The sequence below is a fragment of the Pholcus phalangioides genome, unplaced genomic scaffold (assembly GCF_987345545.1).
Source record: "Pholcus phalangioides strain wild (caught in Gottingen) unplaced genomic scaffold, Ppha-v1.0 ptg000039l_1, whole genome shotgun sequence".
In the NCBI taxonomy this organism is placed as follows: domain Eukaryota; kingdom Metazoa; phylum Arthropoda; class Arachnida; order Araneae; family Pholcidae; genus Pholcus; species Pholcus phalangioides.
In genome coordinates, this window is record NW_028301625.1 from 7167649 (window position 1) to 7179995 (window position 12347).

General features: G+C 35.8%; 1 protein-coding gene across 3 annotated transcripts in view; it reads left to right on the top strand.

Moving 5' to 3' along the window:
* Positions 1–12050, top strand: part of Wdr37 (WD repeat domain 37) — a 171004-nt gene extending 158954 nt beyond the window's left edge. For 2 of the 3 annotated variants that reach the window (XM_089253993.1, XM_089253994.1), the window contains exons 12-13: positions 4925–5036; positions 11824–12050. In XM_089253993.1, coding sequence (XP_089110119.1) covers positions 4925–5036; positions 11824–11982 — 271 coding nt within the window. In that variant the 3' untranslated portion in view covers positions 11983–12050. The remainder of the gene's footprint in view (positions 1–4924; positions 5037–11823) is intronic. The other variant, XM_089253995.1, reaches the window with a different exon arrangement.
* Positions 12051–12347: the final 297 nt, after the last annotated feature.

Here is a 12347-nt window from a genome sequence, read left to right on the forward strand (position 1 = left end):
ATAGCTTATACCCCCGGAGGGCTCACAATTGACACGTTTAAAAAGAAATATGATAAACATGTTGGGGTAAATCAAGAAGCTATCCATACTTAGAATAAGACAACCATAATATTCTTTATGGGCATTGTATAATATTTTATCTTGTGTATAAATTGTTTATAATTTTTGTGATTGGGTTGCTGTATTTTTGAAATATATGACATCCATATTTGTTATGGGCATTTTGCCTGTATTTGTATTTCAACTTGAATCATAGCCATTATACTAACATCTGCATTGAATATTTTGGAAAAAAAAGACATTGTATATATTTTGAGCTTGTTTTGGCATTGATGCTTCGAAGCAACTCCTAACCATTTGATTTTTTACTTGTGAGCTGTTCACAAAGTTTCTATAATTACTAGCAGAATGGCTCAAAGGTACACGTCTCCTATTTCTTGAGAAGCCCAGCAAAGAACAATTTTTGGCCCTTGCATTTTAGAGGGAAATGCCATGTATAGGGAAGACATATTGCTGTTCATTCTTCAACAATGATCGAAAAGTAAGTTGGCAGACAGTAAACAACATTTTATACTACAGTAGAGTCTTGATAATTTGAGGTGAACGAGATCGAGACTACTTACTATTACTGAAAACTCAAATTATTTGAAAATAATAGAAAACATTTTTTTTTTAGATGGGGGGGGGGGGTCCTTGTATTTATTTCGTGGGTAAGCTCAATGATACACCCTTGTCCCACTACTAAGGGTTTTCAGGTTAAGTTCTGTAGATCTGATGCCGCCATCCCTCTCAGTACAAATTTGGCAGGTGAGATAGAAATAATTCCCGAATTGAGAGCCAGCGGAGCCAAGTTCAAGAAGGGGTGCCACCCCTCTTTATGTCCCTCGTGCGGTTTTTGCTAAAGATACAGATTTATACCCTTCTACCCCATCAGGGTTAGCACTGCATAATGGCAAGGCCAAGCTGAAGCTTTACCCTACACTCAAGGACAAAAAACCAAACAGTAGGGTAAAACTAACCTATCTCACAATGGTCTTATTTCATGGGTAAATATAAATAAAATTAAAGTAAAAGGTCCATTCTCTGGCAGCAAGGCTGAAGCCCTGTCAGCTTCATTTGATGAAAGAGGGGTATAAAGCACATATACTTGACATTGCACTTATGCCCCTTGTGCTAAAAGACCTCTCAATTTTCCTAACTCATTTTCTTTGGACCTACATATTTTATTGTTTTATTCTTATAGCCAAACTCTTTGCAGTGGAGGTCCACAAACTTTTGCCACTTGTGGATCCGCTGAATAGCACACATTAGTATCAACAGCTCACCGCAACGCCCCTAACAAAGGTTGGCAATGCCCCCTAGGAGCTGCAACGCACACTTTGAGAAACACTGGTTTACAGATTAGGGCTACCCCAAACCATTCTATTTACAGGGAGGCTGACTGGTACTCCAGCCCTGGAAGCCTGATATGAATGTAATTATTTTTTGGTTATTTTCTTACACTATAGATGGGCCTGTGATAAATTCTATCCCGGGGGTCCACAGACTATCCCAGTCTAAGAACCAAGACCTGTTCAAACTGAAACTACTCACAGGAAAAAAAACTCGTATGAAAAAAAAAAAGAGACAAAACTCATTCTCATCGAAAAACAGTTCCCTCAAATTATCTAGAACCTTGAACTGCTGAGACTCGAATTATCGAGACTCCACTGTATTCAAATCTATGTAAATCATAGAGTGTGTTCGTGGAAGGGCAAAATTGCATATATTTTTTTAAATAATGACAATTTTCTTTGTCATGTCAACAGCATTCTGGGTACCTCATTTGCTTAATATAACCCCTCAAAATTTTTCTCTACTGGGTGTTAATTAAAGGGTTAAAGAAATTTGAAGTGAAAATGTGAATTTTGATGCAGATGGAATGCTGATTTGATTGGTGAACACTGATTAGGATTACCATTATCTTGTGGCATCTTTTCCTGATCTCAGTACATTAGATACAGTCATGTGGAATTCAGTCGAACTCCACTATTGTGAATCTAGCTTATAATGAACAAAATTTTTGGTCTGGCCCCATAAAATGTTCTCTTATTGTATTGTTATAGGAAACCAAATTTTTTCTTTTCTTGGTGTTAGTTATAATATGATTAGACTATATCATTGGGGGTATAATATAGTGATTGCTTCCCATCACCAGATTGATACTATGATTGTACAGTGGTGGTCGCCTGAAAGTGATTTACTTGGGTTTTTCTACTTCCAAGTGCGAATGTGGGTGACAGTTTCTGTTTCCAAAGAAAAATCTCACCACAGGGAGCAACAGGCACAAACGCTTCTGTTGCTGATCGTCATTGCATTTGTTGCTGGTTGTCATTGCACCAAATTACAATGAAAAAATGTTTAATTTCATGAGTAAAAGAGCTATTCCATCAAAAAGCAAGTATTATTTGCCAATTTCTTTAATTTGCCCAACTTCTTCCCCCAATTCCCAATGATTTTTTTTGTTTCAGTAGCCAAATTGAGCAATCAAGAAGCCAGCAGGAATCACGCCCACAAAATTGAGGAGGGGTAGATTTCTCATTCATCCATTGCCACTTTCTAACTACCAATTCAGACCATAGATGGCAGCACTTTCAGATCACATACCATTGCCGGATGCACCAAAGATTCGGAGGATTTGTGGGTTCAAGGCCGACCCACAGTCCCCTATTTTTCTCCTATAAGTTATCGTTATCAACTAGCAAGACTATGTAGGAGATCAGAATGCTCCCTTGTTGGCAAAAATTTTTCAAATCAGTTCACAATATCCTAATTAGGTCATAATATCTACTATGATTCCATTGTATGTGTAGTGCTGATTTGAGAGATTGAAATTGTTGATTTTGTAGTGTAGTGGTTTAAGGCGCTCACCTGGCAAGTGAGAGGATGTAAGTTTGATTTCCCATAAGGGCAGTTAAATTTTCTTTCTTTTCTAAATTTATCTTCACATCAGCCAGCTGTTGAAAACCTTCGTATGGATAGCTGAGAGTGACGTCATCCTTTGATAAGTAGCCATCTTGTGGCGGTGTCAGCAGGGCTGTCTTAAGAGCATCATGGGCCCCCGGGCCCAGTGATATTTCCGAGGCCCTACCTAGCAAACATTCGAAAAATTCAACTGCTTCTCATTTTTCGGAAGCCCCTCTTCTCTTGAGGCCCCCGGGCCGTGCCCATGCGTTAAGATGGCACTGGGTGTCAGCAATTGTGAGTTTGGACCGACCATGCATGTACAGTCCTGTTCAGTGCACAGGAGCTCAAAGGAAAGATTTAAATTTTTTTTTCCTTTGTAGTTCAGTGGTCTAGGGTGCTCACCTTGCAAGTGAGAGGACATGGGTTCGATTCCCCATTGAATTTTCTCTCTTTCCTAAATTCATCTTTGCATTAGCCAGCTGTTAAAAACCCTTGTAACTTACTATATATTATAAAAAGTATCGTAGTTTGCAATACACATTAGACAGTTTCATTCTAACTCTTCACAAATTCTGAATTTTTAAGAAAAGAATTTTTTGCTTAAAGGGGAAAAAATATAGTTTTTAAAAATAATATTAAAGAAAAAAATGACATTTTACTCCACGTTTTGAAACCAGATATTCGAAAAAGAAAAAGAGAGAAGTCCCATTTTCATACTCCCCCTTCAAATAAAATGGGACATACGGTCATACTCACAACCAGGATTGTTTTTGGATAGTGTTATCAATCACCAAGGCCGTAGTGGGGGGTGGGGGGACTGGTTCCCCCTGAAATAAAAGTGGTCCCCTTCCCAAACGAAATTTCTGGCTATGGGCCTGTCAATCACTTATTGTTATCAGAAACCCTGAGTCCGGATGTAACCTCATTGAGCACTCTTTATTGTATTTGCACTTATTTCATACTTATAAGATTTGTCTGTGAGATAGATAAATGTTATTCTCAAATTTATGATTTTCTCTGGAGTGCAGAAAAAATTTCCTATTTTCCTAATGAATATATTATTTCACATTAGCAAAAAAAAATCATAAACTAATACAAAACTCAATTTTATCATGTATGGTGATACCTCTGCTAACAAATGCCTTGGCTTATGAATTTTTTTAATTAATGCAGATTTTTTTTTTTTTTTACATTTTTCTGCCTCAATACAGATTCAGCTAACGAACATTTTAGTTGATATGAATGCATGTGCTAACATAAAACAGCCACTTCCTGAGCTAAATTTTCATGCTAATCAAAATTAATCCATTGAGCAACTGTCACTTGAGCCAGATTAATTTATTTCCCCCCTCGGAATCGCCTTCCAGATACACCTTTCTTTCCAGAGGTTTTGAGCCATTCCATGTAAAATAAGTGATTAAGCTAAGATAAAATGTATTTAAAAAAACAAAAAACAGCCTTGGACTTGAATGGTTTCAGTGGATACAGTAAGACTCTCAATACCAAACTGAATAGTTTGGACATTCTAGGAACTTATCTTTTCCATCTGTGTGTGTGAGAAAAACAAGTTGACTATATCTCCCAGCATACCACCTCACAAAATTTTTTTCCCCACTTTAGCTCATGAACCAGACTGCATAGTATCACATAGTGTAAAATAAAAAGATGTTCAGTTTTTCATCTTCATTTAAATTCTCCTTCATCCAATTATGGAGTTGTTTATTACTGTTTTGTCAGTTTTTATTTTTTCATAATGCTCCTTAGTGTTTTATGAAACGTATCTTCAAATTTTTTGCCATTTCTAGAAAGAATTAAAAATTTTTTATAGAAAGCTATGTGGAAAATCACATTTTGGCTAATGAATGTGATTCTGGAATGAATTTTTTTCGTTAACCGAAGTATCACTGTATCTCCCAAAAAAAACATATGCAAGAGAAATAGAACTCAATTCATGTGTTCAATTTCATATATTTGACAGATTAGCTGTTTCAAATCAGAATATCATTGCCATTCCATTGGATAATCGGCATGTTCGTCTTTATGATCTGAATGGTGTCCGATTGGCCAGATTGCCACGTAGTAGTCGCCAGGTACTTCATTGATTTTCTTTATTTTTTGTCTCATAGCATTTTAATCCTTTATCTACTGAAAGTATTTTAAAGTACCATGTTAGATAATTTGTTATGTAGTAACTAACTGTATGAAAAAAAGTATTTGTTGTGTGTTTTTTTTCTCCTTTAATCAGAGCTAAAATGACCTATCAAATAATTAACATGTGATAATTATTTCTTATCAGTATATATATAGTGCTATATTACTATCATCTTTATATATCATTATATGTTAGTGTATATGTACACTGTAATTTAATATATTTAAGAAGAGTAAATTTGTAGATTTAAGAAAATAAATTTACCTATAGTCATCTTAAAATACTTAGGGTGATTCTAAACTCTTTTGAAAACAGAGAGATTAGTGATTGAACATTGCTGTTAAACACAGCAATGTTCAATCACTGGTCACACTCTACTCAAAGTACAAAAAAGAGTAAATTTGATATAACCATTTCGCAGTGAAACATTTATTAAATGCTCATAACCACCTGAGCCAAAACCAACCATTAAAAAACTTTTTGTTATTGATTTGTGTTTATTGCGTGTCAAAATACTCTTTAAAAAGAAAAAAAAATTAATTTAACCACTTCAGAGACCGATTTTTTTTCTCTTTACTGGGACATATATATCCTGTTAGCATTGAAAGGGTCGTTAAGTCGATATCTTTACTAGGATCATTGGAATTAGGTGCACATATATATATACCTCAGGTCTTAACTTGAAATAAGAATCATTAAAAATCCATGACCGCAGTGCTGAGCAGGTCCGGAATCAGAGAGGGGGGGGAAGGCAATTGCTCATGCAGCAAAATATGGGGGGGGGGATGCAAATTTTAGACCGGAAAATCATCTAATTTTAGTGGTTGGGGCAGCAAAATCACGTTCCCCCTCCCACTACTCTGGTGCATAGAGGACAATGTGCAAACTGAACTTGACACGACAGATATTGACACCCTCATTGAAAATTCCAGAGGAAAGTCAAGAAGAACGTAAATGTCGTCAATTCAGATGAGCAGTGTGGGGGGAAGTTTTATACAGATGCTGTGAGAACCTAAATATTTTGTAATTGTAGAGAAAATAATGTACATTACATTATTTAATATATATTCAAATTATTTTCAATTAATTAATTTTCATTTTATTTCAGTTACATACAAGATCGTTACATTATTTTATACATTACGTCAATTGAACCTCTATTAAGTGGAAACCTGTGTTTAATGGGAAAAAATCTTGGTCCCTTGCAATTTCGTTAAAGACAAATTTTACAGTATTATTGAAACTGTAGGCACAGCCAACTTTTTAGTTAGTTTTAAAATATAAATGCAAAATCAGAAACCACAACAGGCAAATTGTCCAACAAGGTGGCTGGAGGAAAAATATAATAAAAATAATATTAGAAAAAAGCCCATAAAAATATGCTTGTCATAACTGAGATACAGCTACCCAAAAATAATAAGCTGGAAAAAGTAACTAAACAACAAAAATATCTAGAAATATGGTTGTCATTTTTTTTTAACCTTAGATAACTAAACATTCATCTAATACAGCGGTTCCCAACCGGGGGTACGCGAAAAGAAAATGGTAATGGCGGCCATCCATCTAAAAAAAGAGCAAAATTATTAAAAAACATTAAAAAGAATTTTTAAAAGTAGGTAGAGGTTTTTTACTAATTATGTCAGTTGTAATATATTGACTTCCGTATCAATAAAATCTTCTATAACAGAGGGGTCGTGTCCACTGAAAGGTTCGGCCTTCCCTTGTCCTGCCCGCACCAAACCTATGATCCGGATTCACGCACTCCTTCCTCTCGGCTCACTTTTCTTCGGCGTTTTATATTTCATTGTTGACACATGCCGGGCTGTGCATAAAAGCAAAGAATTAATTCGTGTTGTGTTTAACTTTTGATGTGGGCGTTTGTATTGAGGCATGTGTGTGTGTTGTACCTGCAATTTTCTACGTCAACTTTTCTACCAAGCAGCTACTACTCACGTGATTTGCACTATGGATCAGTGGCTAAAAACTAGATATGTGCGGAAGCGGACTGAAACACCAAAATGAAATACTGTGCACCTGTAAACATGAAACCATATTTTGAATCTTCCAAAAGTGATTCTGCAAAAGCTACCGAAACCTCCAACTACATTAGCTATCGTATTGCGAGACGAGGAAAAAAATCACACTATTGGTGAAAAGATGCTGTCAGATGCATGTTTGCAGAGGAAAGTGCTCTTATAATGAGTTTAATACCGCTGTCAAATAATACGGTGTCTTGAAGAATACAGGATATGTCAGACGATGTTGAGAGTACAGTCATAAGCCACGTCAAAAGTTGTGAATTTTTTTTCCATCCAAGTCGTCGAAAGTACCGTCATTGCGCAATATTCAGTGCTACTTGTAATTGCTAAGTACTTGAAAGAGAATTCGAAGTAAATCTTTTTATTTGTCACCCATTGAAGGGGTCGTACAACTGTTAAAGACTTATTTGAAGCAATTAATCATTATTTCCTAGAAAAAAGAATTTAATGGTCAAAATGCATTGGGCTCACAACAGATGGAGGAGAATCCACGGAAGGTTGCTACTCAGGCCGTCGTGGCAGAAGTCACTCACAAAATGAAATGGACTTGCTACTATATTAACAGACAGATCCCTGCATCGAAACCGTTGTCTCCAAATTTGCGAAACGTTCTTGATGAAGTGGTCAAGGTTGTCAAGGTGAATTCTACCAACTACAGGTTGTTTTTTTAAATTGTTGTGTGAAGACATGGACATCCTTCACAACGCTTTGCTTTTGCACACCGAAGTTAGGTGGTTGTCCCGGGGTTAAATCCTGACGTTGCTGTTCGGACTTCGGCACGAGGTAGCCCTTTTTTTGGAAGTGTTTAAAATTATTCACAATTTCTTGTCACAAGCTGAGCTAAATTTAACAGTCGGTCACTTGGAAGGATTAAAATCCTCGTTTGAAAAATATTTTTCAGAGCCGGAAATGGGTGATCGGTGGATATCTAATCCTGTCAAAGAAGAGTATTTCGAACCGGCTTCATTTTAAATTCCGGAAAAGGAGAAATTGCTAGAGCTCGCATCAGATACCGCTCTGAAGATCCTCTTCAATGATAGAATGGTGAAACTAGTCAGTTTTGTGGCTCGCTGCGGTGACAAATACGTTGAACTTTTTAGAAAAGCCATAATGTTTTTGTTGCCATTTGTTAGCACGGAGCTTGTTAAATGGGCGTTTTCTTCATATATTTAAATAAAAAATAAATATAGAAGCAAATTGAATGCAGCTCTGGATTTGAGTTTGTATTTATCCGCTTTTGAGTCTAATTTTTCAAAACTTGTAATGCAATACAGTCCCAAAAATCACATTAATTTCTTTCCCAATCTTTGTGTTAATTTGTTTGCCTACTTGAAAAATAAAAAATGTGGATAATGAAAAAATAGACCATTTAATTTAATTCAACATGCAAGTTTTTTGAAGTTTTTCGAAAACTGTCATGGGTGAAACAGATTGGCGGGGGGGGGGGGGTCTGGAGGATTCAGGGTTGGGGGTACGTGGACTGAAAAATGTTTGGAACCACTGATCTAATAGATTATTTACTGAGTAATACTGATTTACGTTTAGCTATCTAGGGTTAAATATAGCTAAATAGCTTCTTGATTACTCCCACATACATCTTATATTTCCTTTTTGAAGATGTCGATGGTTGGGGAATTCAGGACATCAGAAGATAAGCAATTCCATGCATTTACAACCTATTGGAGAAAAACTTCCTATAACACAAACACCTACAATTATCCCTAACTAAATGAAACTGGTGTCCCAGAGTTGATGCATTTAAAAGACAATGTAACAATATTTCATGACCCATCATATCACACAGTCCCCTTTGAAAATCTTAAATACTGTGAACCAGGGTGACTTTATCTCACTTTTCAGTACCCTTTGTTGAATTTTGCTCATTTATGACGTGAACTGCTGTTTTTTTTTATTTGAAACTTTTTCAGCAATGGTGAGATCTGAACAATTCATTTTAACTGCTCTGTCATCAAGTTCAATCAGTTATTCAGTTTTTTTTTGTTTTGTTTTAGTGGGACAATGACACCCCAGCTTGGGGTAGCTTTGTCTTTTAGGTAAAAATCTTATTCTTTTTCAATAAATATCTCCTTTGAGACAAAGCCACCCCTCCAGAATAAATAAAAACTACTATTTGTTTATAAATAACTGATAACTGATCAGGTGTTGCCATCTGGAAAACAATGAATTTCAACTAGTTCTGTGTCCCATATTGAAGACTTGGATGCACTCTGTCAAATGATTTCTTTATTAGTTTAATTGCCAACATGTTTAACAGACAGCGCTAATTTGAAACTTTTTCCCTCAGACAGGACAAAGTCACCTCTGGGTGGACAATCTCACCCCGGTTGACGATCCTTCAATCATATTTTCACGACGTGTATGATGTTCCAAAGAAAACATATTCAATGAATCAAGCCTCTTTTCATAGCTCAAGCCTTGAATACCCACAAATGCTCTTGTGGCTCTTCTTTGCACCCCTTCTACCAAATCTATATCCTTCTGAAGATAGGTGTCCAAAATCGTACAGCATACTCTAGGCCAGAACAAACTAAGCCTCAGAAAAGGGGAAGGATGACTCTAGGAGAATACAGAGACCTTTTTAAGAATCAAACCGAGTATTCTAAACTGATTTATATTCATTGCTTATCTGGTTCCTAGCTAGTGGATGCAATGCATAAAATATTACTTGTTTTCTGCAAATTAGTCCATTCAACTGCACCGATAGTGTGAATTTCATGGACAAGACATATTTTCACATTTTTCTGCAATTATTATTTTTTCCCTACCTCTGAATTGGCAACCCATTAGGCCTCACAGGTCAAATAAGCACTTGAAGAATCGATTTATGCACCGGTAGACTTCAAGAAGAGTTTTATTATGAAAAGTGTGCATGCGCGAAAAGCCTGTCCCATTGATAGTATTGACTATCTAGAATGAGTAGGCCTGTGATAACAAAATAAGAAGGACCAGCCTCACATGGGTCAAGCAGACTACCTGTAGATGTGAAAGGATGTGCACACATATCATTTCCTGGTGCTTTTGTACATCCAATAAGATTACATAAAACAAGATTTGCGATACATGTATTCTTATTATGTGAGTTATCTTCTTTAAACAGAATATCAGTATTTTAGTTTGATAAAGAGTCAGTCTGCTTCAACATGGAGTGTCACCAACCCGCCATGTTGAAATTTAGAGGTAAGATAATTCTCTGTTTTCAACACCAATAATCATTGTGTCCGGGTGTAGAACTCCCTTGATGAACGACACAATATCAATCCTATCATCCAATACGATACATTTTTACTCTTTGAAATTATTAATGTCAGCGTAATCTAGTCGGTTGAAGTTTTAAGGTGCAATTGCGAGTTGGCATTGCTTAGAAAAAGTTTCAGCACAGTGAGCAGCACACTAAATATGCATTGAGGTACAAATACAGAGGTCACGACAGGCAACTTTCTTAACAAAGTGATTGAAAATAATACCCACAAGAAACATTGTTTGAAATTTGTGTTTGAAAAATCCATATGATAAGAACATAGCAAATTACTATCGTCAATGTAAATAATGAATGTAAATAGTCTGTTAATCAAGTCTGCTGTTGAAACCAATAGCTCAGCTAATGATCAGAAAATGAATTTGATACACAGTAATTTTACCAAATCGTGAACTGCACAAAATCAACTCATGGGCCAGCTGTTAGTCACCCTTGACATATATGCTGCCCGCCAAATGCCGGAAACATACACACAAGCACACCGTTAAATTTCACTATAACAAATCTGATATAGTTTCCAAATTCAGGTGTGAAAATATGTGGCAATTAAATGGTGACAGATCAGAGTGGTGCACCATCAGGGAGGGAAAAGAAAATCATTCCACCAGGAAATTGCTTAGTAAGAATTTATATGAATAAAGGAATCCGAAGATATAAGTGTCAGAATATCATTTGCTTTAAATTTAACCACAAGATATTGTTGAAATAGCTAAGGATTTTATATTGAAATGGAAAATTAATCAGACAGGAATTTATAGATTGAATTATTAGTAAGCATATAAATGTATGTGCTGAACTTTTAATAACAATGGATCCCGCTTATAATGTTTTTAAAAAAAACATTGGAACATGCTTTAAACGGGAAATCTTAATGAGAGTTACTTAGAGTTGGGACCACGAAAATAAGTTGTACTAAAATTTTCTAAATGTGAGCATTGTAAGCGGGATATTTGTTTTTGATTTATTACATTTATTGAATTCCATATGTTAAACTCTCTGTGTTAATGAGCTTCTTTGCAAGCTTTTTCTACTAGTAGACAGTTAAAGTAAAAGAACCTAGTTATAAGCTGGTAAATTAATTTTTTTTTTCAATGAATTTTTAGATAGAACATGTTTTTAGAAATGAATTATTTGATTCACAGTGATACCTCACTTTTCTACCCAGAACATGCCTCTGCTGCTCAACCTGCCTCTGTCTCAATGAACAGATATAAGCAGGTGATCAAAGACCTGGGCCATGCTGGAAAATATTCACAGAGATGCCACTGAATGATAGGGAGGGACTATAATTTTTTTTTCATAAGGGACCCACTTTCGCTCCAAAAAGACCCAGATTTTGCGAATAACCTAAATTAGAGTACAGCAGCATCTCTGACTCTATTTCAGTAATCTTTACTTTTTTTTTTCAGGGCCATAGACGAATGGTGTCTTCAGTTGCTTGGCTTGATGATTCATTTGCTTCACCATGCAGTTTATTCTCATGTGGTTTTGATAGGTTAGTCTTTGGTTGGCGGTTATCTCTTCCCAATAAGGAGGATGCAAAACTTGGTGGCATAAAAACAAGTTAAATGTATGTAAGATGTAACTTTTTTGTTAAGATTACACATAATATATGAATAAAGTTATATGCTGGTCACACAGCTTCAAACTGGTCATTTTCTCTCGAGATTTACATTATTTCATTAAAAACAACATGACTTCATATATAAGCTCAATAGGGGCAGCTTATCATATAAAATTCTGGGGCAAAATCTTTTAAATCAACAGGGCCAAATTTTTGCATAGACAAGAATGACATTTACCCAATGCCTCATTGATTTTGTGGGGGGGCGGCAGAATTTAAACAATGTCATCATCAACCTTTTTCAATCCACTGTTTGATGAAGGTCTCCTCTAAATTTTTTGATGTTGCTGTCTGATGCTTTAGCGTTCC